The sequence below is a fragment of the Vanacampus margaritifer genome, chromosome 2 (assembly GCF_051991255.1).
Source record: "Vanacampus margaritifer isolate UIUO_Vmar chromosome 2, RoL_Vmar_1.0, whole genome shotgun sequence".
Lineage (NCBI taxonomy): Eukaryota > Metazoa > Chordata > Actinopteri > Syngnathiformes > Syngnathidae > Vanacampus > Vanacampus margaritifer.
In genome coordinates, this window is record NC_135433.1 from 50,489,273 (window position 1) to 50,514,525 (window position 25,253).

At 39.6% G+C, this 25,253-nt stretch overlaps 1 protein-coding gene across 1 annotated transcript; it reads right to left on the bottom strand.

Annotated features, from left to right (window-relative positions):
• On the bottom strand, positions 1–23,597 carry LOC144043331 (envoplakin-like). The gene is made up of 22 exons (XM_077556846.1): positions 23,438–23,597; positions 18,945–19,044; positions 18,721–18,875; positions 18,380–18,503; positions 18,157–18,288; positions 18,011–18,052; positions 17,752–17,913; positions 16,258–16,365; positions 16,075–16,170; positions 15,896–16,006; positions 14,039–14,185; positions 13,716–13,870; positions 13,526–13,623; positions 13,282–13,454; positions 10,057–10,235; positions 9,831–9,969; positions 9,479–9,672; positions 9,013–9,163; positions 8,839–8,922; positions 8,632–8,769; positions 8,450–8,542; positions 1–5,325 (listed from the first exon to the last, which is right to left on the bottom strand). The coding sequence occupies exons 1-22, from the start codon at positions 23,476–23,478 to the stop codon at positions 1,834–1,836; spliced, it is 6,114 nt and encodes a 2,037-aa protein (XP_077412972.1). The 5' UTR covers positions 23,479–23,597; the 3' UTR covers positions 1–1,833.
• Positions 23,598–25,253: the final 1,656 nt, after the last annotated feature.

The following is a 25,253-nucleotide window of genomic DNA, read 5'->3' on the forward strand; positions in this document are numbered from 1 at the left end:
CACGCCTTTAACACCATTTACTGTAACCACTGCCATATTATTTCACACAAGTTTTACATTAGCATTACATGTTATGAGCATTTGTGGGCACAACAGACATAATTCATCTAAAGTGCTTTCGATCGCTTTTTTTTTTCTTGCTTTCATAAACAAACTGCAGAAAGGCATATTTCAGAAGATGATATGAATACATTTCAGTATCACTGTGATGTCTCATCTTAAATCATCTTTCCTCTATTGGAAATGAATAGAAATATTCATATCATTCCAGCGCCCAAAGAACAATTAAAAAATATATAACACTATAATAATATAGGCACTGTATAGAATTGCATTTTAATAAATAAATAGAGTGGAAAGAATGAAACCGTGTTCATGATGCTTCAAAGGGCATTGTGCGTTAAATACAGAATTGCATAGTGGGGCCACATGAAATGCTCAAACGAGCCCATCTCTGTTTTATCTGGTGGTTTGAAAATCTGCTACTCATAAAGCTGTCATTATCACATTTCCTGCTCATTTCAATTGAAATGTGTATACTTATATAACAATTGCCTCCAACTACAGGAACTCAACATAAAATGTATTTATGATGGTTTTATACGATTGTATTTATTTTAATGAGGCCCACCATGCTATTCTAATAACAAATATAACTCAGAGGAAATGGTATTTTATAAAAGCCCCAAACAATTGTCCCACAAATGCAGACATTATATCATAACTCACATTTGTTAGGGTGTGTACTGTGTCATGTTTTGTCATAATGGCCTCTGATAGGGAAAAGGGTTCCCCACCCTTGCTGTAGAATTTGACCTTGTAAACCTTAACACATGAGTCATATCTAATCTGTATCCTTAATCCATTCCTCAAAGCGTATGACTCACCCGTCCGTGTTAACGAGCATTTGCTATTAAGAGTCGTTTTGCTGTGAGATGTACTTTCTAAAAGTGTCAAATGGAGTGCATCAGCCCGGACTGATCGGCGAACTAAAGAGCGCTGCAAAAATCTTATCAAACTGGTTACTTCAGAATCGCTTCACAGACTGACTGGCACCAACCACCATGCACATTCAAATAAGATCTTTTTGATGCAGCTGATAAGAGGTGGCAAATGTGCTCACACTCTGTACTTAAGGTTTAATTTAATCTCTCCTGACATCTGTGGTCTCTGTATTTCGGGGGAAGAGCTAAGGTAAATTTGTTGGTAAAAAGTGACAGAATATCATGGCTGCATGTGTAAAGATTGCAAGTGATGATTTTCTCTACTTTTTGTAGTTCAAATAAATTGCCATTACAACACAGTAAGTAAAGCTAGTATCCTTAAAAAACGTGTCCATGGTAAGGTGTAAGGCTTCTGAAAGTTGACTAGTAAAAAATTGTAATTAATCAGTTTTACAGTTAATTGATAGGATTGGTGTATTTATAGCTGAATGAAATTCAGGTAACAACCATGTGTCGACCAAATATTAACTTGCTGTGATGGACAAAAAAGATGCAGACGTAATGAAGATTGTCATTTATGCCGTATAAAGTATGATTCACATTTATGCAATATACATGCATGTGTTTTGAAAATGCAAATACTATTGTTTAAAAAAAACAAGTGAGTAAAAAGCAACTCAAGTTGTGTGGATTCTTGGATTTGACTTTGATGCTGAATGGAACATTAAACATGACCCTGATTTTTTACAGCAAATCCCCAAATCATATTCAAACCAGATCCACAGTAGGGTTATCAATATCAGTAAGTGTTAATGTAATCTTCTAGTTAGTAAGACCATGAACCCTCTAGCACCGGTGTCAAACATTTCACCTATTTTAAACTCACTATCTAGATTCTGTTGTGAGAAGAAATAAACCGAAAGTTGGAGTATGACGGCGAATCGGTTTCATCACCCGAGGCCGCAGGAAGGAGCAACAGTCCCGTGCTCTTGTCAGTCTTACACTTATCCATGGCCTGCTTGTATGAGATCTTCTCTTTGCTGATGGGGTCGACCAGAACTTTCGGGTAGGACGACTCGTTCTTCAGTTCTTCGGCCGTCTTGGTGTCGATCACGTTGGATGCTTCGGCTTCTTGGAGACTGAGGCGGCCGGCTTTGGTGGGATCGACCAAGCCTCCGGTCAGGTACTGCGCCTCAATATACCACCTGGCGTTTTCCTGAGGGATGTACCCTTTTTGCGCCGCCTTCCCCACGGAGAGACGCTCTTTGGTCAGAGGATCCTCAATCCCGGTGAAGGCCTTCTGAGCGTTAAGGAGCTTGTACATGTGAGCGTTATCAATGAGGCCGTGTTCGGCTGCTTTGTGGACGGACAGTTTGTCCTTCTTGTTGAGGTCGACAATTCCACCGGAGGCCGCCTGCGCTTCCAGCAGCTTCAGAGCCGTGTCGGCATCGATGAGCTTCCGGGTCAAGGCGCTTCTCACGGACATGCGGCTCTCCGTGGACGTGTCGAAAATACCAGAGATTGGGAATTGCTCATCACCTAAAGCAAAGAGGTTGTTAACACTGTCACTGTGGCTGTTGAGCCTGGTGAGGGAGGACATCATGGAAGTGGGCGTAGAGTTTAAGGGAGAGCTTGGGATCGATTTGATGGGGGATTTTGGGCTTGTAATTGGTGGCGGCGGAACAAAAGGTCTTCGAGATTCCCCTACCACAAGAAGAGCAAATTCCGAAATGGGCATGTGGCCGTCCTTGTAGCGCATCACATCATATTGGGTCAAGCGGCCGTCTCTCAGGGCGTCTTTGACAGCGTACTGCATCCCGCTCTTACGATCCTGCAGAATTGTTGAATCGCCATCTGGGCCGGTGGATGTGATTTCTTCCCAATCGCACTCCAGTTCGGACAGGTGGATGTACTGATTGCGGTCTATTAGTCCTTTCAGATAGGCGTCATAAGGGGACATGTCTTTACCCGTGTCGGGATCCATGATGGTGACCCTTGTAGAAAGGTTTGTCTCTCTTGTGTGAGTTTCGGCCTGGTCCTCCTTCCTGAGGGCTTCTTTCAACTCCATGATGAGTGCCTCCTTTCGGTGGTTTTTGTCTTTTTCATTCAGGATCTCCTTCTCCATCCGTTGTATTTCAGAGGACGCCTTGAGACTCCTCTGCTTGACGATCTGGGTTCTCTCGCTCATAAGCTTGGACTGTTGCTGGAAGGTAAAGCTGATGGTCTGTCTTTGAACCTCAAGCATTTTGAGCTGTTTGAGAAGGTCTTCCTTCTCCCTCTGGAGCTTACTTCTGCTGACACCCAGAGTTGTCTCCTCTTGAGAAATAACAGATATGGATGTCTCCAGATGGGAGATTTTTATTCTATAGCTTTGGAGGTTGTCTTCTTTGTCACGTCGCATATTCCTCTCCTGTGCAACAAGATCTCTCAAATGGTCTCTCTCGGCTTCCACTCCCGGGTCTTTCTCCACGTGGACCACTTCTCTGTAAACAATCTTTTCTGTTGTCTTTTCTTTTTCCAGAATTTCCAACTTCATCTTCAGGCTGGTGATTTCTCTCTGAAGGTGAATGAGTTGGTTTGCCTCGCCTTCCATCCCAACACGTATGTCAGCCATGAGTTTCTCCAGCTTCAGGTCCCTCTCCACTTTCAAGACTTCCTCAATGACGATCTTCTCCTCAACAGCCTTTGGAGACGTCTCCAGCTCATGAATCTGAGCCTTGACCTGCCGCAGCTCTGATTCGATCAGAATCTTCTTCTGGCGTTCATCCAACTGAGCTACGGTGTTCTCCTTTTCTTGAGTCAGGGCTCTCAGCTGTCTCACTTCGATTTCAAGTTTCCGACGGGTTTTGACTTCATCATCGAGAGACTTGTTTAACCTCTCGTGCTCTAAAATCTGCTTGGGGTCCTTCTGAAGACGCACCATTTCCTGTACCACCGTTTTCTCCTCTGGCTTCTGGCGCTCAAGGACAATGTACTGGTTCTGAAGGTCAAAGAGACATTCTTCCAAACTGCGACGTTGTTGAGTCTCGTCTCGTACAGTCCTCCGGAGTCGGTTAACCTCTTTTTCCAGCAGGGGGTCATTCTCATATTTGACCACCTCTTTGTTGACAATTGTGGTCTCCACTTTGGATTTTTTAGCTTTCAGGTCATCTCTTTCTTTGCGCAGGTGCATCAGCAGCTCAAGAGTGGTGTCATAGTTGACTTTAAGGCGTGAAACTTGATTGCCCAGCCGCTGTAACTCCCTAATGACCTCCGGACTTTTCTCTTCTTTGATAACCTCCTGGGTCACTTCCTTGTAATCAACTTTAGGTTTCTGAGTACGCAGCGTGGTCAACGTGGTCATCAGCACGTTGGTTTCTTGCTCGATTGCTGTGCGTTTTCGTCCACAGTCTTGCAGCTCATTCTTTAGACGCTGCAGCTGGACTTCGGTCTCAGGGTCAACTCGGAAAATCTCATTGACCACCTCTTTGACTTCAAACTTAGGCCGCAGTTTCTCCACTTCGCCGTATTTCAGCTTAAGAGTGGTCAAGTCCTTTAGCAAGATAACGTTCTCGTCCTTCTCCTCTTCCAAAGCCATGTGTAGTTTCTTTGACTCGCTGACTATTTCTGGATCTTGTTGTACTTGCTTCACCACCTTGGTGACGATTTTTGGTTCAATGGTGGGAATGATCCTCTCCAGTGTGTTTATCCGACTACGAATGCTGAAAATGCTGTCATTGATGGACAGGCATTGGGCTTCTTCTGCTGCAATGTCATTCTTGAACGTGAAAACAGCTTTTTGCATCTCGGGATCCTTTTCGAGCTTCACCACGTCCTTCTTCACAAGCCTCTCTCTGATTTTGGGTTTCTGTTGAGCCAGGAGAGTGAGCTGTTTTTTCACATGGATGGTCTCTGACTCTTTGGTTTGGATCTCCAGTCGTATCTTCTGCATCTCACTTCGGATCCTGACCACTTCTTTATCCAGCTGCGGGTCTCTTTCGTATTCCGTTACTACTTTGGTTAACAGTTTAGGTTCAGCACCAGACATCTGCTTTTCCATATGGATTATTTTCTCATTGATAATCTCTATATCTGAATGGCTTCTTGTTCTCTTAAATCCTTCCTCTTGGATCCTGCTTTTCAGATTCTGTAGTTCCGCTTCCACTTTGTGATCACGGTAATACTGCACCACCTCCTTCTCCTCCAACCGCTCCACTCCTCTCCTGCTCTTCAAAGACAAGTATCTCTGTCTGTATGTTTCCAAGTCATTTTCAGCATGTAAGCGACGGGCCGTCTCCTCGCTCAGTTCTTTTTTCATTGTCTCGGACTCCTCCATGTCCTTCCTCTGGCTCTGTAGTTGCAGCTGCTGACTGACGACCACACTGCTGACTTTGTCGTCGTTCTGTCCACATATCAGAGAGCAGAGAGAGAAAAGGTGATTTATTTATTTATTTTACAGAACTCTGGGATTCATTACAGTTCGGACAGAAAAGCATATTTCTGAATTGGTACAGTTCAGTGAATGTCTAAATGAAGACAGCTCAATCAGCAGCTATTTGACAAGTGTGACACACCTGTCATGGGGGACATTGAATTGTTCTAGTCTTGTAATATGTTGGCCCTTTGTCAGTTTTATTTTGTCTAGTCATTTTTATTTTGTAGTTGCTATACAGTTGCTATGTCTCTTATGATGATAATTAATGATCATGTGTTAGCCACTGGGCGTTATTATAGTTTGATTAAATTCTTTTAATTTTTGCCAAAATCTGGCATTTCCTTTGAAGTGTGATAACTTAGTCATTTATGAATATTTTTTTCACTTTCAACAGCTCAAAATGTTCACTGGCATCAGACCTATCTATTCATATATAGTTTTAAAAAAAAGTTTTTTTTAATGCCCTCTATGGACAATAATAGCAGTATTATGCTAACAGCAAAATTAACTATGCTGTATAAAGGAAAAAATAAAGGTCTAATTTGAATATTTCATATGACATATTTAAAGGCTTGAATAAGTCCATAAATCATAACAATATAATTTTTTTATGCATGCCCAGTTTTTCACAATGGCATTTTTCTGAATAGCACAAAACTCTTGTAATTTTGCCAAAATCTGGCATTTCCTTTGAAGTGACATCATTTTTTCACTTTCAACCGCTCAAAATGTTCAGTGGCATCAGACCTATCTATACATATATAGTTTTTATTTTATTTTATTTTATTTTTTTAATGCCCCCTATGGACAATAATAGCGGTATTATGCTAATAGCAAGACAAACTATGCTGTATATATATATATATAAAATAAAAGACTAATTTGAATATTTCATATGACATATTTAGAGGCTTGAATAAGTCCATAAGTCATAACAATAGAATTTTTTATGCATGCCCAGTTTTCACACAATGGCAGTTTTCTGAATAAAACAAAGTTCTTGTAATTTTGCCAAAATCTGGCATTTCCTTTGAAGTGACATAACTTAGTCATTTATGAATATTTTTTCACTTTCAACCGCTCAAAATGTTCAGTGGCATCAGACCTATCTATACATATATAGTTTTTATTTTATTATATTTTTTAAATGCCCCCTATGGACAATAATAGCGGTATTATGCTAATAGCAAGATAAACTATGCTGTATATATATATAAAATAAAAGACTAATTTGAATATTTCATATGACATATTTAGAGGCTTGAATAAGTCCATAAGTCATAACAATAGAATTTTTTCTGCATATCCCAGTTTTCACACAATGGCAGTTTTCCGATTAGCACAAAACTCTTGTAATTTTGCCAAAATCCGTCATTTCCTTTGAAGTGAGATAATTTAGTCATTTATGAATATTTTTTTCACTTTCAACCACTCAAATGTTCAGTGGCATCAGACCTATCTACACATATATAGTTTTTATTTTTATTTATTTTTTTAATGCCCCCTATGGACAACAATAGCAGTATTATGCTAATAGCAAGACTAACTATGCTGTATATATATATATAAAATAAAATAATAATTTATATATTTCATATGACATAATTAGAGGCTCAAACAAGTCCATAAGTCATAACAATATAATTTTTTTATGCATGCATTTTGTATTCATTTATTAGCCTTTGCCGCCACCTAGTGGATTTTTGTGTTAACACTCTAAACACACAAATTCCTCTATTTTCATGTTTATGACTCGTCAAAGAAGCGATTGCATCAGTAATCACGGAAAATGCATTATAACACATCAGGTTTACAGCATATCAAAAACTGTGATTTATAATGGGAGTCAATGAGCCAAAATCGGGCATTATTACAACAACTTCGTGTGAATCTCTCCCTCCTGTTTGGTAATAATTATAAATTACAGCATGGCGCCATTTTGAACTTCTATCTTTTTAAACAATCCTGGCAAAATGTCAGGTGTATTTTTTTTCAAATGCTTTTTCTTTGATGAAAAACAGAAAAAAGCCAGAAAAGTTTGTCTAGTCTTATGCTAATGATCCTTATGATGCGAATGTTGTCAGTTGCATTGCTTTTGTCACTCTTAGTTTGTCTAGGCACTCTTATTTTGTCATATAGGCTTTTTTTCTGTCCTATATAATTGTGCCTCCCCCTAGCTGGAGTTTCTGAATGACTCTTTTGTCAGTACGTCCAGGTTTCTTATTCCTACTCTTCAATGTAAGTTTTCTTCCATGCAAGTTGTTCTTCCACGTGTTCAGGGTTGCTCTCATGCATCCTGCCCTCCTCTCCATTCAAAAGATTTCTCTGCATCTAGCACACTCAAGATTCTTAGTCAAGGTTTTCTTTGAAGCTATCTGAATCCAGACCTGCTATCTGTTGTTACTTTATATTTTTGTAGATAAAGACTGTTTTTTACTTTTGCACCTTGTCTGCATTTGGGTCCTAACTCCGTGACAATGACAATGTCAATGAAGTCATCAAAAGTATCAAACAGGAACCGGTCATTATCCACAAACAAGAAAAAACAGCGGCAGATCACCCACTCTTAGTTGTAGTACATTCAAATGTGTTCTTCCAAACGCAATCCTGAAGTGAAAATTGCTTCTACCAATCAATGGACAGCAAGCAACATGCCTAGCTTCCCCTTTCAGAACTGAACCCATCCATCTGTCCGTCCATCCATCCATTTTCCATAGTGCTGGTCCTCATTTGGGTCATAGCTAAGCAGTAACCTATCACAGTTGGCTTTTTCAACAGTGATGCATACATGCTAACCTCTAGCCCACTGTGCCTCTCCAGTACTGAACAATAAGACATACTTCATACTACCTTATTTACCTCCCACAATAGTGACAAAATTCGGTGCAGTTTAGCACGTTATCCCTAAACCTTTCGCACGTTATACATTGAAATGCCCCAAATCCGTATTGTACCAAAGTGAATTGTTTCATAATGTTATTGCAAGACCAAATGAGTTTCCAAATGAGCAAGTCATTTTGGCATATGCTCTCGCCATCTTATCAAAAAGCCAGATAAGACCTTAATGTTGACATGATTGGTGCTGTTTTACCCTGAGAATGATGTTCTTGGCGGTCCCCATCTGGCTGAAAACCTGCTCGTTCTTCACAGACACTTCAGTGAAACGGTTCAATAAATCTTTTTCCTGTAGGACAAACAAATCTCAAGTTTAGACAACATGAAGCATAGAAAAAGTCACATTTATGATTAAAATAATACTTGAAGTGGTCGTACCTTCCTCTGCACTGCCTGAGCCATCGTAGAAGATTGCCCCTTTTTCAGAACGGGTTTGTCATCGTCATCATCGTCATCATCTTCATCCTCGTCTTCATATAAAATGGCGCGGTATGTGTTTGATTTTGTCTCGTAATCCTGAAAGTACATTTGGAGGACCATGTGTCTTGTGCGAATAAATTGTGAATGACAACAATCCTGACTTACATTTAAGGTGTTTTGGAGTTCTCGGGAGAGATCCTTGATCCGGTGCACGTCACCTGACTTTCTGTTTATGTCCTCCATCACTTTCTAAACATTAGACAGTATTCCCGAGCAAATGATGAGATCAGGTGTGTTCACATATTCACAATCATGTCGACAAAGTACGTTTTCACTCACGTTCTGAGAGTTGTGCTTGGCTGTTATCTCGGCCACGTTATCAGTGGGACTGATTGTGTTATTTGGTAAATTGACCAAAAAGAAATCCAGCGACTGAGCAGCATTCTGGAAGTCTTGGTTTTTATTGCTGGCTTCCTGTATGAGGGTGGACCTACAGCAACAGAGCAGGAAAGACGCTCATGATTGCTAACAGCATTTTTAAGATGTCATCAAACCACACATGCACATACCAATGACATTAACGACACACTGTTTCATCATAGGTGATAAGGCACGACTCCTTTTTAGACCTAACTTGAACTTTGAATCATTCAGAAGCTCAAAATTGCATTGCTGGATAGACACACATAAATGAGTGTACTTTCTTGCGGCCTATAACAACATGTTCTTGTTCATAACCTCGAAATGTTGTAAGTTTTGGTTGAATTCCGACTTGAGAGAAGTCTACTGAATTTGGAACTCTCACCTGTCCTGCAACTGATTACTGACGTTAGTGAAGCGGTTCTTGAGATGTTTGACTGCACTTTCCTGCCGGCGAACTTCATGGCAGTATTCATTGAAATTCTGCTGCAGGGAGCTGCACGCTTGCTTAGTCAGGTCCAAGTCTTTGCCTAATGTGTTCAACTCATCCTTCTTCGAGGAAACCTCCTGGCGAAGGTCCTGTTTGGTGACATGAACATAAAGTGATGTAGTTTAAATGAAAAAGCACTACTGGTTACGGGGGCGACATTGGTGTCCACCACTGAATAAATTCCTCTGCAGTATCTTGCTTTGTGCTGTTAGCCTGAAATTATAATGTCCGTCCAAGTTTTCCTCACCTGCAGTTGACGGCTGCGACTCATTAGGGCATTTTTTTTATTAGGAATGACGCCATCTTTCGCCATCTGCTGTTCGAACCCGGAGACCACACCTTCTACCTTCCGCATCTGCCTCTCCAAGAACATAGAGGCCGAAGCTCTGAGTGAAAAAGAGCAGAATAACAATCTGTAACTGAGACGTTTTCCATGCAAAATGTGACTTGGAGCTTCACACTGCTCCTCTTACTTTTTATCATGAAGATCAATAAGACTGTAGATGTCATCCAATTTGCTATTGGCAGCAGTGAGTTTGAGCGGCAAGATTGAGGCATTGGGTCCGAGTGGTTTCTTGGCCAGAACGGGTTCCATGTCTCTCTGGATGGCAGCCTTCTCGGACTCTAGCCTCCTCGCTGTCTGGGACCAATTCTACAGTGGAAGCATATGATGTGTACAGTATAAACATAAAGCAGGGGTGGGTAATATAATATAATATAATATAATATAATATAATATGTAAAATTGTCTGTTTAATCACAATTAATTTTATTTTAATTTTATTTAATAAAGTACATTATAAAAAGGAATGTATTGTCTATATACTTTTTTTTTTTTTACCAACATGTTTAATAATATATGATACTGTCGACCATGCTATTTTAGAACACAGACTTTTCAGCTCTCAAAAGAAGCTGTTTCTTGGTTCTCTAATTATCTTCGGACGCAGCGCATTCGATATGATGATTTATGCTGTGACATTATATCTGTTCTTAAAGGTATACCACAGGGCTCTGCGCTGGGTCCGCTTTTATTTACCATTTATGTGAACAATCTTGGTCAAAACTTCACCTTTATGCGGATGACTCTATTGTATACTGCTGTGCTGCTCCTCTTGCACAAGCAGTTAAAGATTTGCACACAAAAAAACTTTGTGGTCATTAAAAATACACTGCATGAGCGGAAATTTGCTTTAAACACAGATAAGACCAAACTTATGCTTTTTACTAGATCTAGGACCCGACCATATGTTCCTGTTTTTTCGATTCTTGATGGAAAGGAGATTGAGGTTGTACATTGTTACAAATACCTGGGCATATTAATTGATGAATCCCTTAACTTTGAATTAGATGTACTTTGCCTTGTAAAAAATGTGCACTGTCAGATCTTCATTCAAACAAAAGAAGACTCATCTTCTGAAAAGAAATTATGGATTGTGAAAAGAGTGAAAAAAATTGGCGGTGTTTAAGAGACAATAACTGCTATCAGTAACTCACATCATTAAATTGTGAATTATGTTTTACCCAAATGAAATTATTGTAACATATTATTAATTAACCCAAAACTGAAGCTGTCATGATTTGAATATTGTAAATATAGCATATGATTACTATGATTACATGGTTAACCTTTGTTTATATACCTGCATTGATAACATGTATTGCTGTTCCTGTAAGAATGTAAACATTGTCTGGCTCTATTTCTGCTTGGACATTTGTTGTAACATGCAAGGCTGTCGTGATAAGGTTGTATTGTGGCTGCAATGTATCTGCTGTAAATATTTACAATGGGGTTGGTGAATATGGTTCCGGGATGCGGCAAGCGGGGGCTACTCAGCCGGGTGGGCTAGCTTTGGTGGGCGCTCAGGAGCGTCAAGATCGAAACCTAATCGGATGTTGGCAACAGTGGTGGCTGAAATGACCAGAATGGAGTGAACATTGCTGTGGACGCAATGGGCAGAATATAAGCCGACATACTCTTTTGGAAGCCACAACATGTGTGAAAGCTGCTCCAAGGTCAGCGAAGACGCTACTGGCAAACGAGCATGCGTCCGACTTGGCTGCTCACCTGGTTGGGTGGTCCTGTTGGTGGCGTCCGGGAACCGATTTACCAATTCCAAATGTTTGGTACTAGCTGCAACTTATACACGGACATTACTCAAGATGAACTGAGCGAGGAGTGTGCAGACTTAAGTCCGGGATTTATAACGATATGAATCAATGACCTACATAATCAGTGTATATGACTGATGCTTATAGTAAGAATAGATGGGGACGAGTTACTAATAAGCCATGGCGTCACCCGTCAGCCCTTCTTTCGGATGTCAATGTTGTAAATGACATGATGTGATCGATGTAACCTGTAATAATGTGTCCGAAAGGGAAATGAATAAAACAAACAAACAGCTTCCATACAGTGTTGATTTTTTAGTTTGGCCGTTTTAGCTATTTTATTGATCATTTAATCCAAAATTTTGTACCTTGTACATTTTTTTAAAAAAATTGTCCCACTCTCTACTGTATGTCTGCAACTTTGTGTTTTTTTGTTGCTGCCTGTCTTGGCCAGGTCACCCTTGAAAAATAGGTTTTTAATCTCTGGTTAAATAAAGGTTCAATGAAAATGAAATAAATAATATATAACTATTTAAATAAATAAATAAATTATGACATGAATGCCAATGTCATGCATGCACGGACACCAGAGAATCAAATTCTGCTTCTGCATTGTAAAGGACTGTGTACACTTTGACCGCCCTGATGTTAATAGGTTTAATATGAGTTAAGTAGTAAAATCCAGCTTCTTTTTTTTTTATCCATCTCAGGGGGCGGCCATTTTGCCACTTGCTGTCAACTGAAGATGACATCACAGTTGCTCAGGTCTCAGGCAACGACCAATCACAGCTCACCTGTTTTCTGAAGCTGAGCTGTGATTGGCTGGATTTTGCTTTATAATTCATATTCCAAAAAATTCATATTAATCAGAATGCCATGTTTAGACTAGTGAGGGCACATACCACATATTATTGTCAAGAAATGTTGAAGGTTGACTTCCACTTTAACACAAGCTCACAAACAGCTTAAATCCTTGTCAGTCATCATTGAAAAGGCGAAATATTATAGTGTCTTCATGGATGACAAAAACGAAGACAAGCAGAGGTCGATCAACTAGCATTTTTGCTCCAAGTGGTGAGTCACCCATCCAATTATAAATCACACTAATATGCCTTCATGTTCTCACAGTCAAAGCTTATTAAATTCCTGCAACAATCCACGTAACTGGTTTGCAACAAATTCCTATTTTATACAACAGCGAGTAGTGACCCTGCAGTTGTGCTACGTGAATTTAGAGTGTCCATTACAAGTTCCGATTGTCTGCGACGCCATGAAAGCATTTGAATGTGATTGGATGAATAAAATAGGGGGAGGGGCCTGTGCAACCAAAGAAAGCGAGGAAATTGAGTAAGCTTGTGTTTGGAGGCCAAAACACCAAAACCGAGCAAATGACGTCATCAATTAGTCAGTCTCGAATGTACAAAAAAACGGAAGTTATTCAAACAGTAGTAGACACACTACTGTGCTTGCTTCAGTTTGCATAAAATGATGTGGCAGCCGTGAATTTGACACTTACGCTGTATATACTCAGTGGGCTGGATTAATGTACTGAGCCTTCCGCCAGCCTTACTTTGCTGAACACGAACCTTGAGATCCTGCAGCCTGTTTTCCAGGTCGAGTGCTGGGTCGCGGTTGTCCAGAGGAGCCCTCAGTCGTTTCTGGATGTCCATTTTGCAAAGATCCAGATTGTTGTTGAGCTCATCTATTTGTCTGGCTAGCAGTGTAGCTCTGGAGTCTTCTGGAGCTCTTTGTACAGAAGCTAGGGCGCAACATTGATAGAAAATTGTTTAGCCAAAAATAAAAGGATGTAAGAAGAACATTCTTTCCCACCTGCACGCTGAGGGCGATCGACCTCCACGGTGGAGGTCTTCATTGCGGCCATTTTGGCTGATCTCTGGCTCTTCAGGTTTATCAGCGTTTTCTCAAATCTGAACGTTAAAAGACATTTTCCATTTGAACCCGTCAATAACTGGGCTTGGCCTTTAGCAACACAATGGCAATATTCAATGTCAACATGTACCTGTTTACTTTCTCCAGAGATTCAGCGTCAGGTGGTGGCACCATGAAACACGCCCCGGGGAGCCTTTTGGTTCTCTTGCTGCTATCCTGCAGCTCCCAGTTCTCATGATCATGAATGGACTTTAATGTTAGCTCATCGCCACGCCTCACAGCTCCCTAACGTAGACACACGCATTATGGGAATTAACAGGAAATGCAATTCCTCCATCTTAACTGAAATGGAAGCTGTCTAGAAAATGGTCAACCCCTCTACAACCCAAAGTAAAAGACACACAGTGGAGTTTGTTCATTTTAACATCATTGTAAAATCCGAAATCTTCTCACGTTTTCATTGTCCCAGTCACACAGAGCTACGACTTTGGTGGCTTTTGTGGGTTTGCTCCGACGGAGCTTCAGAGGCGCGATGTTGCGACTGAGCTCTCTGAGAGCCGCCAGGCGCTGCTCGTTCCTCTTGACCGCTGGCTCGTCCCCCTGGGGGAAGAATGCACATATCACAAGGACCTTGAAATGCAAAATCCAACATCCGCACGCTTGTTCAGTCAGCCTCGCATACTGTAGCTCAAGCTTGTTGTGTGGTGACACTGGAAAATCTGGCACACGGACAAAAAAGAAAGCGTCTGCTAAGGGTTGGACGGAAGAGATAATCCAGAGCAAAGCTTCTTCTGAAAACAGACCTCTGCAAACACATGCGACTCAACAAATACTGTATGTCAACACGGGCCAAGACTTGGAAGAACCTGAATATTAGGACTCACAATTTGCTTTCACTCAAGCAGACTGGCACACTAGCCAACAGGTCTACTTTATGATAAGTGTTCTTCAGATTGGTGTTATTGTTTATCATAACCATTATTATTATTATGCAAATAACTTGTGACCAGTCAGGGTGTATACTTGCTTTCACAGTCAGTTGGGATGGACTAAAAAATAAATAAATATTGTTTTTGCTATGTGAAAAACACTTTTGTCAATTTTTTCCCCCATTTTTTATATTTTTACGTTTTGAGGATGTCTGCATTGAGTTTCATCCTAAAACCATAAAAAAAATTGTTTTTAAATAACAAAAATGTTATGTTTTTCACATAGCAGCGATGTACTAAAACAAAATTGTTACCATCATAATCACCATCATTATTATTATTAGTAGTAGTAGTAGTAGTAATGATAGTAGTAAAAATCTAAACTAATAATTAAATGATTATTATTGTTGATATAGTTATTATAATAAGTAGTTGTATAAACCTTGTTGTAATAACTTTTATCTATGCAGTGTCATTATTACTAGTGTAAATGTCACTTTGATTTTATTTATTTCTTCTAAAATAATAATTTCATTATTATTATTATTATTATTAATATTATTATTATTATTATTATTGCTAGTGCTACCATCACTCTAATTAGCAGTACTGTTGTTGTATTATTATTATTATTATTATTACTGTTAATGTCACTCCAGTCTTCTACTTTGATTTTTTTATGTATAAGAATAATTTGATGATTGTTATTATTATCACTACTATTGTTGTGCATTATTGTATCACAAATATTTTTTGTTATTATCATAATATAATTGTTATTATAGTTATAACTAAAAAAGTGTTATTGTTACTACTGTTAACATCAGTATAGTTTATTGAGTAATTAAAAAAAAATAAAAAATCTTGATTTACTTGTTTGTTTTTGTGTATTTGCTTGTTTGATGGGGTAAGTGAGTATCCATTGGGTAACATGCGAAATTCAACAAGAATGCATAATGAATGTTGTCCCTGGGGAAACCCTTGTTGTGACGTCATCCGTTTTGTTTAGTTTAGTTTTGTTCATTTTTTCCTTTCGGACACATTATTACAGGTTACATCAATCACATCATATCATTTGCAACATTGACATCCGAAAGAAGGGCTGACGGGTGACGCCATGGCTTATTAGTAACCCGTCCCCATCGATTCTTACTATACGCATCAGTCATATACATTGATTATGAAGGTCATTGATTCTTATTGTTATCAATCCCAGACTTAAGTCTGCACACTCCTCGCTCAGTTCATCTTGAGTAACGTCCGTGTATAAGTTGCAGCTAATCATTTGGAATTGGTAAATCGGTTCCCGGACGCCACCAACAGGCACACCCAACCAGGCGAGCAGCCAAGGCGAGCGCATGCTCGTTAGAAGCCAGAGTACCTGAAGTTCCAAGAGGGCCTCCGAGTTGCTCTTGCCAGCCAACAACTTTGGGTCCAGATTGGAAATGAGTCTGTCCAGGGACTCAGACAAGGTCTCCGCATCCAACTGGAACTGTACCAAACAGTCGTTGGTTGACAAGGCGTCATGCTAATGGAAGAAGTCACATGACGCTGGCTTACCTTCTTGTAGTCTTCAACGTTGTCCAGGTGGATTTCTTGCGCCAGACACAAGTTGAGGAACGATTGCCATCCACTCTGCATTGAGTCTTTGTGCGCCTGTCAACAACATTTACAGCCATTGTGTGAAAAATCACAAGAAGAGAATCATTCATGTTGACTCAGTGTCAGCGAGCGAATGCATACCATTATTGCGGCGGCGCCAGGATGTTTCATGTCGGCCAGACGATCTCCTTCCTCCAGGAGTTGATTGACCTCACCCTCGTGTGACAGCAGCCCATTGCTTTTGAATTTCTGCATGCAAACAAATTAGCAAGAAGATATGTAAAGAAGAAGTCATGTCGTGTTTATAGCCAGCGGCAGCTGCTGATTTAGTCACTGGTTGTACGTGTTTGCAGCAGGGCCCCGAGGCAAACTGACAAACAAAAGAGGCAAATGTCTTCCTAAAATCAGCCTACAAGAATTATATTTGACAAATATACTGTGCAGCACAACAGTGTGTGCATTTGCAAAATATAAAGTTCTGTGGAATAAAAGCAGCTGGCCACACACTGTTGGATTCCTCGGCTGTAATTCATATTACAAGACTGATACGTTTGCAACCGACCTTTTTTAGGTCGGACCAATTAGGTGTTGTTGACGAAACCAAGAAGCGCGGATGGCGGGGGGGGGGGGGGGAAACAAACAAACCTAACAGACGAATGGATGCTGCAATTAATTCTGTTCTTGCAGAATTACTCACCGTTTCCTTGTTGAATGTTGAACAGCGAGAGGCGCTTAGTGAATTTTTACAGGTAAAGATATTTGTGCTTTTTTTGTTGTTTTTCCTAAGACAAGACCGAGGACGACATTTTCATCCGTTGCCGTGATTGGTCAGAACAAAATCAAGATGCCGCATCGTCCAATCGGCTCAAAGTATTGTACAGAATGTCCCTCCTTTTCCGAACGGATCTGCCGAGTGAAGTTCCAGATTGATAATGTGAAGAATTCCCTTGAGTGAATCACAATTTTCAATCTGGCTTTTTGAGGTTAATATAATTATAGAATTCATCTTAAAATACATTTAAGACTATTTATTGTGGCCAAATTTGCTGTAGTTTATGCACTAGTTTAAACACAGTATTCTGATTAATTGCCATTGTGGAATATGAATTAAGCAGCAAAATCTACCCATTGTTTTTATCCATCTCAGGAGGCGGCCATTTTGTCACCTGTTGTCGACAAAGTGACATCACGGGGCTTAGGTAGTGACCAATCACGGTTCACCTACTTGCTGAGTTTGATCATGTGACTTTTGCAAGCTGAACCGTGATTGGTTGTTACCTGACCCCTGAGAAACTGATGTCACTATCAGTCGACAACAGGTGACAAAATGGGATCGATAGATGAAACCGGGTGGATTTTGCTGCTTAATTCATATTCCAAAAACACAATATTAACCAGAATGCCATGTTTAGACTAGTGGGTGCGCATAGAAGATACTATTGTAGAGAAAATTTGTGGGTTGACGTCATCTTTAAAGGGAGGCCCTATTCAGTGTGCCAGTCAAAGTAAGGTCCATAGATTGTAAGACAAGTGTTAGACTAACTCCATAGTATCTTACAATTTCCCTTCCTGATGATGTAATGACAATATTTTTTTTCCTATTTACTGTATCATCCTGAGCAAAAGAGGACTGACCTCATACTCCATGCGGACGCTGGGCGGGTCAACCATGCGATCACTCCAGTCTCTCTGCAAGATCCTTTCCTTCTGCTGAGACAGGTAGTCCAGCTCCTTTCTGCAGCTTTGCATGTACTCGTACAGAGAGGCCAGGTGGGTGCGCCTCTTCCTGGAGCTCTCCTGCAAAGATGCCAAACAAAACGTCCGACGACGAGCCCCTCGTATTTAAACGTCGAGTGGTCAAATGGAATTCGGGGGGGTGAACGACGGAACTCACCAACAGTTTATCGTACTTCTCTTTATGTGCGGCATATTGGCCCTGTTGGAAAAGGATTGCAAAGAATTCAAATGAGCACACGCATTTGGTTATGTTACACCATTATTCCAAAATGGATTCAAATCATGAATATGATATAAAGCTACCTGAGAAGAGGTCGAGCTGGGTGTTAGCTGCTCACTGTAAGCCTCGATCTCTTTATGCAGGATATTGTGAGCTGCGATCTGCTTCTCGACGTCAGAGAGACTGCGACCGTATCCTTCGGTGTCTAAACGCCTCTGGAACATGTCAATACACAGAGGGGAAATAGGACTTCTTCACAAGGTTGTGAGCAGTAGTTGGCGTGAAGTTGAAGGTTCATCAGCAAACCTGTTTATCATCGAGCGCGGAACCCCAGTCTATCCTCGACACGGGCACCAAGTCTTGCACCTGGTCATACAGTTCCCTGTAGGTGGCACAGTCCTTCACCCAACGGTCGTGCAGGTTCTTAACACTGAGAACATATATATGGGAAAAGATAATTAAACATAAAAAAAACAAAAGTTACATGAAATTGTTTCCTTGGTAGTAACGAGGTGGGCGGAGAGCAATGGAAGGTAATGTGGAAGTGTTTTTTTATCTTGATGAGATGGAATGCGAGGCGTGTCTGCCGGGCATGCAAGCGTGTCATCACGTTCCAAAGAACTGTTAGCCGACGCCAGTCAACTCACTCTCGCTCGATCTCGTTGGCCTGCGGGTGGTGCAGACGTTTGGCCTTGCCTACGTCCATGAAGAGATCCTTCAGCAAGTATTCGGCCTCTGCCAGGTTGTCCGAGTTCTCCTTCTGGTGGACCAGGGTCTGGTTATTTCCTTCACGCTTGGTGTCCTGTAACAGCAGCCAGTTTTAATCTCACATGTCTGTTTTCACAAAATTGAGTGATTGAGCCGTTCATACCACAGCCAGCAACCCTTCTGCGCTCAGGATGTCCTTCTCCACTAGGTCCGCATTCTTCTGCATGCGAGCAATGAGCAAAGTCAGGTCGTTGGCCTGAATCCTGTGGAGAACACAACAAACCAAAATGACGGCCCAAATCATGTTGACAAGCTAGCAAGCAAGAGTTAGCAAAGTACTGAAGACATTTAACATTTTCTAATGTTTATGAATTTACTTATAGTATATAGATGCCATATAACTGTGATAATGTTTGTGTGAAATATATTGGACATATAACTATATTGTAATGAATAACACTTTTCACTCCCTTCCAGCTGGTGAGATAGGAATGCACATGGGAGGCAAGTTCTCAAGTTCTCATGGAAGATAACACTGTGGGTCTGAGGGAGTCTAGGCCGCATGGTAGTACCTGTCTAATCATATATTTCCGGCTTTGGACGGAACTGGAGTAAACATGTCAGTAAATCACTTGTCTGTCTATTATAATTACTAACCCTTTGTCCAGCCTCAGAGGAGGAGTATGCTTTTTTCATCTATAAAGCGACTGTGTGTTTTCATATTGACACACTCGAGGCTTAACATCACCTTTGAATGTAAGCATGTCTTGTGTCTTTTAGGAGCTCCTAAAATAAATCTTTTGCAAAAGAAGCTTCTTCATCAGATCTCATTTTTCAATTATTTCGAACACGCAAAGATTACATTTAATATAGTAATCAAATAATACCTTCAGTACAAATACTTCTTTACTGTGTACTTGGTTTCTACGGTACTGGACAGGTTCTTGTACTTAAGATATCTGTTCTCTTACTTCTCACTTTTTGATTGGCTCACTTCCATTTTCAACCTTTGTGGATGACGCAATGTAAAAAACAACAACTAAGAACGAAGAAATGGAGTCAACCACAGTTGAGATCTTGAAAAAATAGGGGCAGCAGCAAGATGGAGGCATGTGAACCATTAATGATGACGATGTAACACATTTCCCATCCATGACCTAATTTAAGAGAATTGTTTGTTGTCTGCTCCAAGAAAGATTTGCAGCAGATATGTTGTATGTACCTTGTGCCAGCTGACAAACCACACACTTCTGGCATTCAAAAAGTCTCAGTCTAATTTGAAGAAAATAAACACATTTAGGTAAAGTGTTAGCAATAGCTAATTGAGCTATTTTTTGTTAGCCTATTCACTACATTAGCAAAGTTAAGGGAACTCATTTTGACAGCATAAAAGCCTGAGCCAACGCTAGCTTGCTCTAGCTCCAAACATGTTTTTCATTGGGCATATTTGACAGTAAAATTTCTACTTCCTGCTTCTGTGCTTAAGTAGCATACATTTCAGTTAGTTGAGATCAGGGGATGTTGCTAATCTTGTGAGCATGTGAAGCCCTTTGACACTCTTTTGGGAATGAAGGGCTATAAAAAAATTGACTTTAGACTGTACTTCTTTTGACTTTCTCAATGAGACAAATCAATCCTTATAATTTTATCCATGTTTTTACAGAGTGAGAGTACTTTTGCCACCTTTGTTGACAGAGGACAGAAAGAAACCAATTTACTGGTAGCCACATTAGCATGCAGCTAAGACAAGGAGCCATATTTGGGTCTTTAGCATGCTGTTCAAAACGGACACCTCGCTGTTAGGCAGTAGGTCCAACTAACTTTCCACAGTAAAGAGAAAATGAACAAAAATGGAGAATAAAAACTAATGTTCTCCAACGTATTTCAATGAACACCCTTCAAAAGCGTTAAGGACTGTTGTGTGCAACTGACATGTTAGCAATTAGCTTGAAATAAATGTGCTGGAAGGTACGAATTACAGTATATGACAGAATCAGGATAAACCAGTCCGTTCGGTTAGATATTTTGAACCCCTTTAGAAAGAAAGAGCACCGTTTTTAAACAATTAACAAATAATAGAAATAAAAATGCCCGCTGGTGTTGACCTACTGGCCACACACCTGCACAACTTAACGACATGCCATAAATGCCACCTGCTTTATAATGAAAATAATTATTGACTGTCACAAAGGTATGAATTGAACAGTATATGTAGTAGTTATTGTGGTTGTAGTCTGCGTTAATATAGAAATGCACTGCTGTTTGTTTTGTAGGTTTACCATGCGTTCATGTATCTACATGAGATGTCATTAGACTGTGTGGCTAATGTTCACCACACACAAAGATTTTTTATCAGCATGTCATTCACAAAGCGGTGACCTGTTGTTGCTCTCGGCGTGTTTGCTCTGTCGTTCCCTCACCTCTGCGATATGAAAAGCAACTATGTGTCCTAACACACCCGAAGCAGGACACGGGGGAGGGGAGAGGATGCCATCGCCTCCCCCGTCACTTAAGTCACCTGCCGGAATGCTGTCAGACCGAAATGTACATGAAAGGCAGCATTCATGTGCAACAATGCGATGCAGAGAGACGCAGAGCCGATCCAAGGCAGATGTGAACTGAACACCTGCTATTCCTCCATTTGTGTAATTGATCATTCTGTCAATATATGATCAATTCAACATCTCGTGCAATACATTTTTAACATTATATCAGATTATATAGTTTTTTTTCTACTTTGCACAAACTTTGAAATACCTGCAAGAAAAAAAGAAGAGTGTTTGTCACCTTTTGAACTTTCAGCCAATTATTGACTGGGACATACATTCAAACACACAAATACGAAATGAAACTACTCACAAGGAGCATGTAGAAGACGCTAACACTGAACTAAATGCCTGGTGAATGGCCTGTACAATCTCATTAGTTCCTCTTCTTGACCACACCCACTTAAATGCACATATACTACAGTGTGCTAATTATGCTTCCCTTCCAGTGGTGCCTTCCCTTTTTATTGCTCTTCACTCTCTTATCCTTGTTGCAAAAGTCCAACGTGTGCACAAGTTTTCATGCAGCCTTTTAAACATTAGAAATGGACTGTTAATCATCTTCCATTGGAGACCCCTGACACTCCCTGGGCCTCTCCTTTCACAATTTTACGGGTCACACCCATTTACACAAGCAGGACCTCCGGTGTGAACCCACCCTCGAGCTGATCAAGTGACAGGTCACACTGAGATAAACAGAGCGTTGCACCGACTTACATACGACTTACTCCATTTGAAGTAGTTACATTAACATGAGTCCTATTAATCAATAAAAACTGCAACAAAAACAAGCTGGCGCCTGGACTCGACCACTCAGAACAGTGCCTGATTAATTTTTTCATAAAAGAGGTTAGCAAAACTGTAATTTGTCATCTTTTTGTTTAATGTAAAGTAAAACAAAATACAAAAACACTTTGCATGTATGGGTTGAAACCTAGTTGTTTTTTTTTTAAACTCATGTACCATTCAATAATTGGTTAATTGATTTGTGAAAAATAATTTAATAATAAGTTAAATTTTTGTTATCAAATAATTTCTTTTAATTAATTAAACACATTATTTATAATTAAAATATTAAAAAAATATCATTTTTGGTGAAGTATATTTTACAGTCACATTTCTTTTTTATTTTACTTAATGTAACGCCTATTTCTAAAATCGAATGTGGCCCTTGCACACAAAAATGTGCCAACCCCTAGTAATACAATTGTTGTTAAGGCAGTGGTGTCCAAACTATGGCCCAGGGGGCATTTGTGGCCTGCCATACAATATTAAGCGGTCCACAGCGTAGACTAAAAATGACATCAAATTTGTTTTATGTACTGCAGAGCTTCTCTAAATATGCAAATGAACTATTTACAATTAAACAACGAACAACATTTCTCTTCATAATACTGTGGAGAATAAAGATGATTACTTTTCACAAGCCAAAATGGTTTTCTCCACTTTGTGCTCTGTGTCAAGGTCAAAATTGTGAAAATATCAGATGAATGATTCCCATGGAAGTGCTTTTTAAAAAATATATATATATGTAGAGATGTGAGTTGGCTGCTGTTCAGTGCAGAGGTTGATATTTTCTGGTGCCTTTTCAGCGTCTCGACCAACCCAAAAATCTTGTAAAATCGTAAACTATGTGCCTTATATAGAAAGTGCTTCAGGTAGCAGATACAAAAAAACACACACAAATATATAAACAATAATGCAATTGCTTGACTTATTTTGGTGTGCTTGTTAAATAAAATAATAATAATTCTATACGTCCGTTACAGCCATTGATTTAAAAAAAAAAAAATTTTTTTAATATGACCCTCTCAGGAAAAAGTTTGGGCACAAGTGTGTTACGGCATGCTACCGGACCACTCAATAACTGGTTTGTTGGCATGACGACGCACAATGACACTAAAATCATGTAAGATTGTTCATTCATTGCACACAACTGTTGATTCATGACCACTGTATACTAGTTTGCATGCACGCATTGTATTAACATGGAAGAGTGGATGCATGCACTAGAAAATGTGACAGGTTAGACCAGTGAGAGCAGTGTGAGACACTTGACACACACGCACAAACATTTAGCAACACTACACGACTTAGAGGCCCAACTCACTTGCTGATCTTCACAGGGCCGCTTTCTTGATTCTTCGACATGACAGGAAGCTGTTCGGGCCGGCTTGTGTAACCGTAGTATGAGTGTGTGTCGACGCGCTCCTCCTTCCTTCCTCTCGCTCCGTCTGTCCGTCTCTGACGACGTCTTCCCTCAGTTAAGGTGTGTCTATCGGCTCCGCCCAGGCCAGCAGGTGTGTCGTCAATAAAAAGCCGTCAGCAGCGAGGGGCAGACCGGGCAGACCTGTTCCACACTCTGTAAGCTGTCACATACAGTAATTCCCACTTTGGAATTTTTTTCTTTCTTTCTTAACCACACATCATATTTCTGATCAGTACTGTGGAGAAACAAAAGTAAAGTAGGTTTGGTTTAAATGTTAAGAGTTGTAGGAGGACTTGGCATAGGCTAACACAGGCAATTGCCTAGAGCAATGGAGTTTCCTGGAGCACCTGAAAATCTGAAGTCGTATTGTATTCATGTTTTAGTCTCACTCTATCATCATCATTTCTAATGCTCCGCTCTTCACTTCTCACGCAATGGATTAGTCCAGGGGTCTGCAACATGCTGCTCTGGAGCCGCATGTGGCTCTTCAGTCACTCACCTGTGGCTCCCCGTCTAGTTCTAAGAAAACTTTTTAAATTTTTATTTTTTTAGATAAAATATTCTTCTAATTAAGTAATGATTTAGATTATATATATATATATTTTTTATTTTATTTATTATTTTTATTTTTATTTTTTTTTTAATTTTGTATTAATTTTTTTAATTAAGTTGTCAGAAAAAAAGGGACAAAAGCTTGATTAAAGTTTTTTTAAAGTTACCATAAAATGGCCAAAAAGGAAGAGGAAAAGTTGAATTTTGCCATAAAATGTCCATGAAATTGCCAAAAATGTCAGAGAACTGAATGAAAAAGTCAGAAAAGAAGAAAAGGAAAACGTTCAAAAACTACAAAATATGTCCAAACAAAAGAAGAAATCCTGAAAATGACCATAAAATATCCACAAAATTGCCAAAAATGTCAAAAGATTAATAGCAAAAAAAAGGCAAGAAAAAATATGTAAAAAAATGTTGGAGCCTAAAATGGCTCTATTGACATTAACTCATTCACTGCCATTGACAACTATAGATATCAAAAATTCATTTTAACCATTTCTATTAGTTTAACATTTTTTCCACTTTTTTTTAATAAGAGTATGAAAACCTAGATTTTTTTTTTTATTGTACATTTAGAACAGATATAAAATGTGTGATTAACCGTGCCATCGTTAACTATTGAAGTCATGCAATTAATTACAATTAAAAAATTTAAACGCCTGATGCGATTAGAAAAAAAGAAAAGATTATTAAAAATTAGGGGCGTCAGACGATTACATTTTTTTATTGTAATTAATCACATTACTTCACTAGTTAACTCACGATAAATCACAAATCTCACCCCAAAAAAATCTAGGTTTTCATTCTCTTGTTAACAAAAGTGGGGAAAAATGTTAAACTAATAAAAATTGATAAAATGATTTTTTTTACGTCTATAGCCGCCAATGGCAGTGAATGAGATAAAGATTGCTGACTCTTGGATTTGTCCATTTCACTGCACATGTGCAGACTTGATTATTGATGAGCCGAGCAAAATTCTGGCAATTTCCCTTTTGTTTCTAAGGGTGTCGCAATAATTTCATAAAAGTAGCAATAATTTAGTACATGACTAGAAACAGTCCACTGTATTACGCACTGTCTGTACAAAATAACACATTAAATTGATACTAGTAACGACAACAAAGTATTATGAGAAAGTTTCTGTGCAGTTTAAGTAAATTTAACG

Bases quoted from the DNA above. Each gene is read 5' to 3' on its own strand.
- LOC144043331 (XM_077556846.1), bottom strand. From the start codon at position 23,478: ATGTCGAAGAATCAAGAAAGCGGCCCTGTGAAGATCAGCAA. The intron at 16,007-16,074 runs GTAAGCCAGCGT...TGTTTGGTACAG, and splicing joins ACGTTGAAGACTACAAGAAG to TTCCAGTTGGATGCGGAGAC. The intron at 9,970-10,056 runs GTAAGAGGAGCA...TTTTTCACTCAG, and splicing joins ATTGATCTTCATGATAAAAA to AGCTTCGGCCTCTATGTTCT.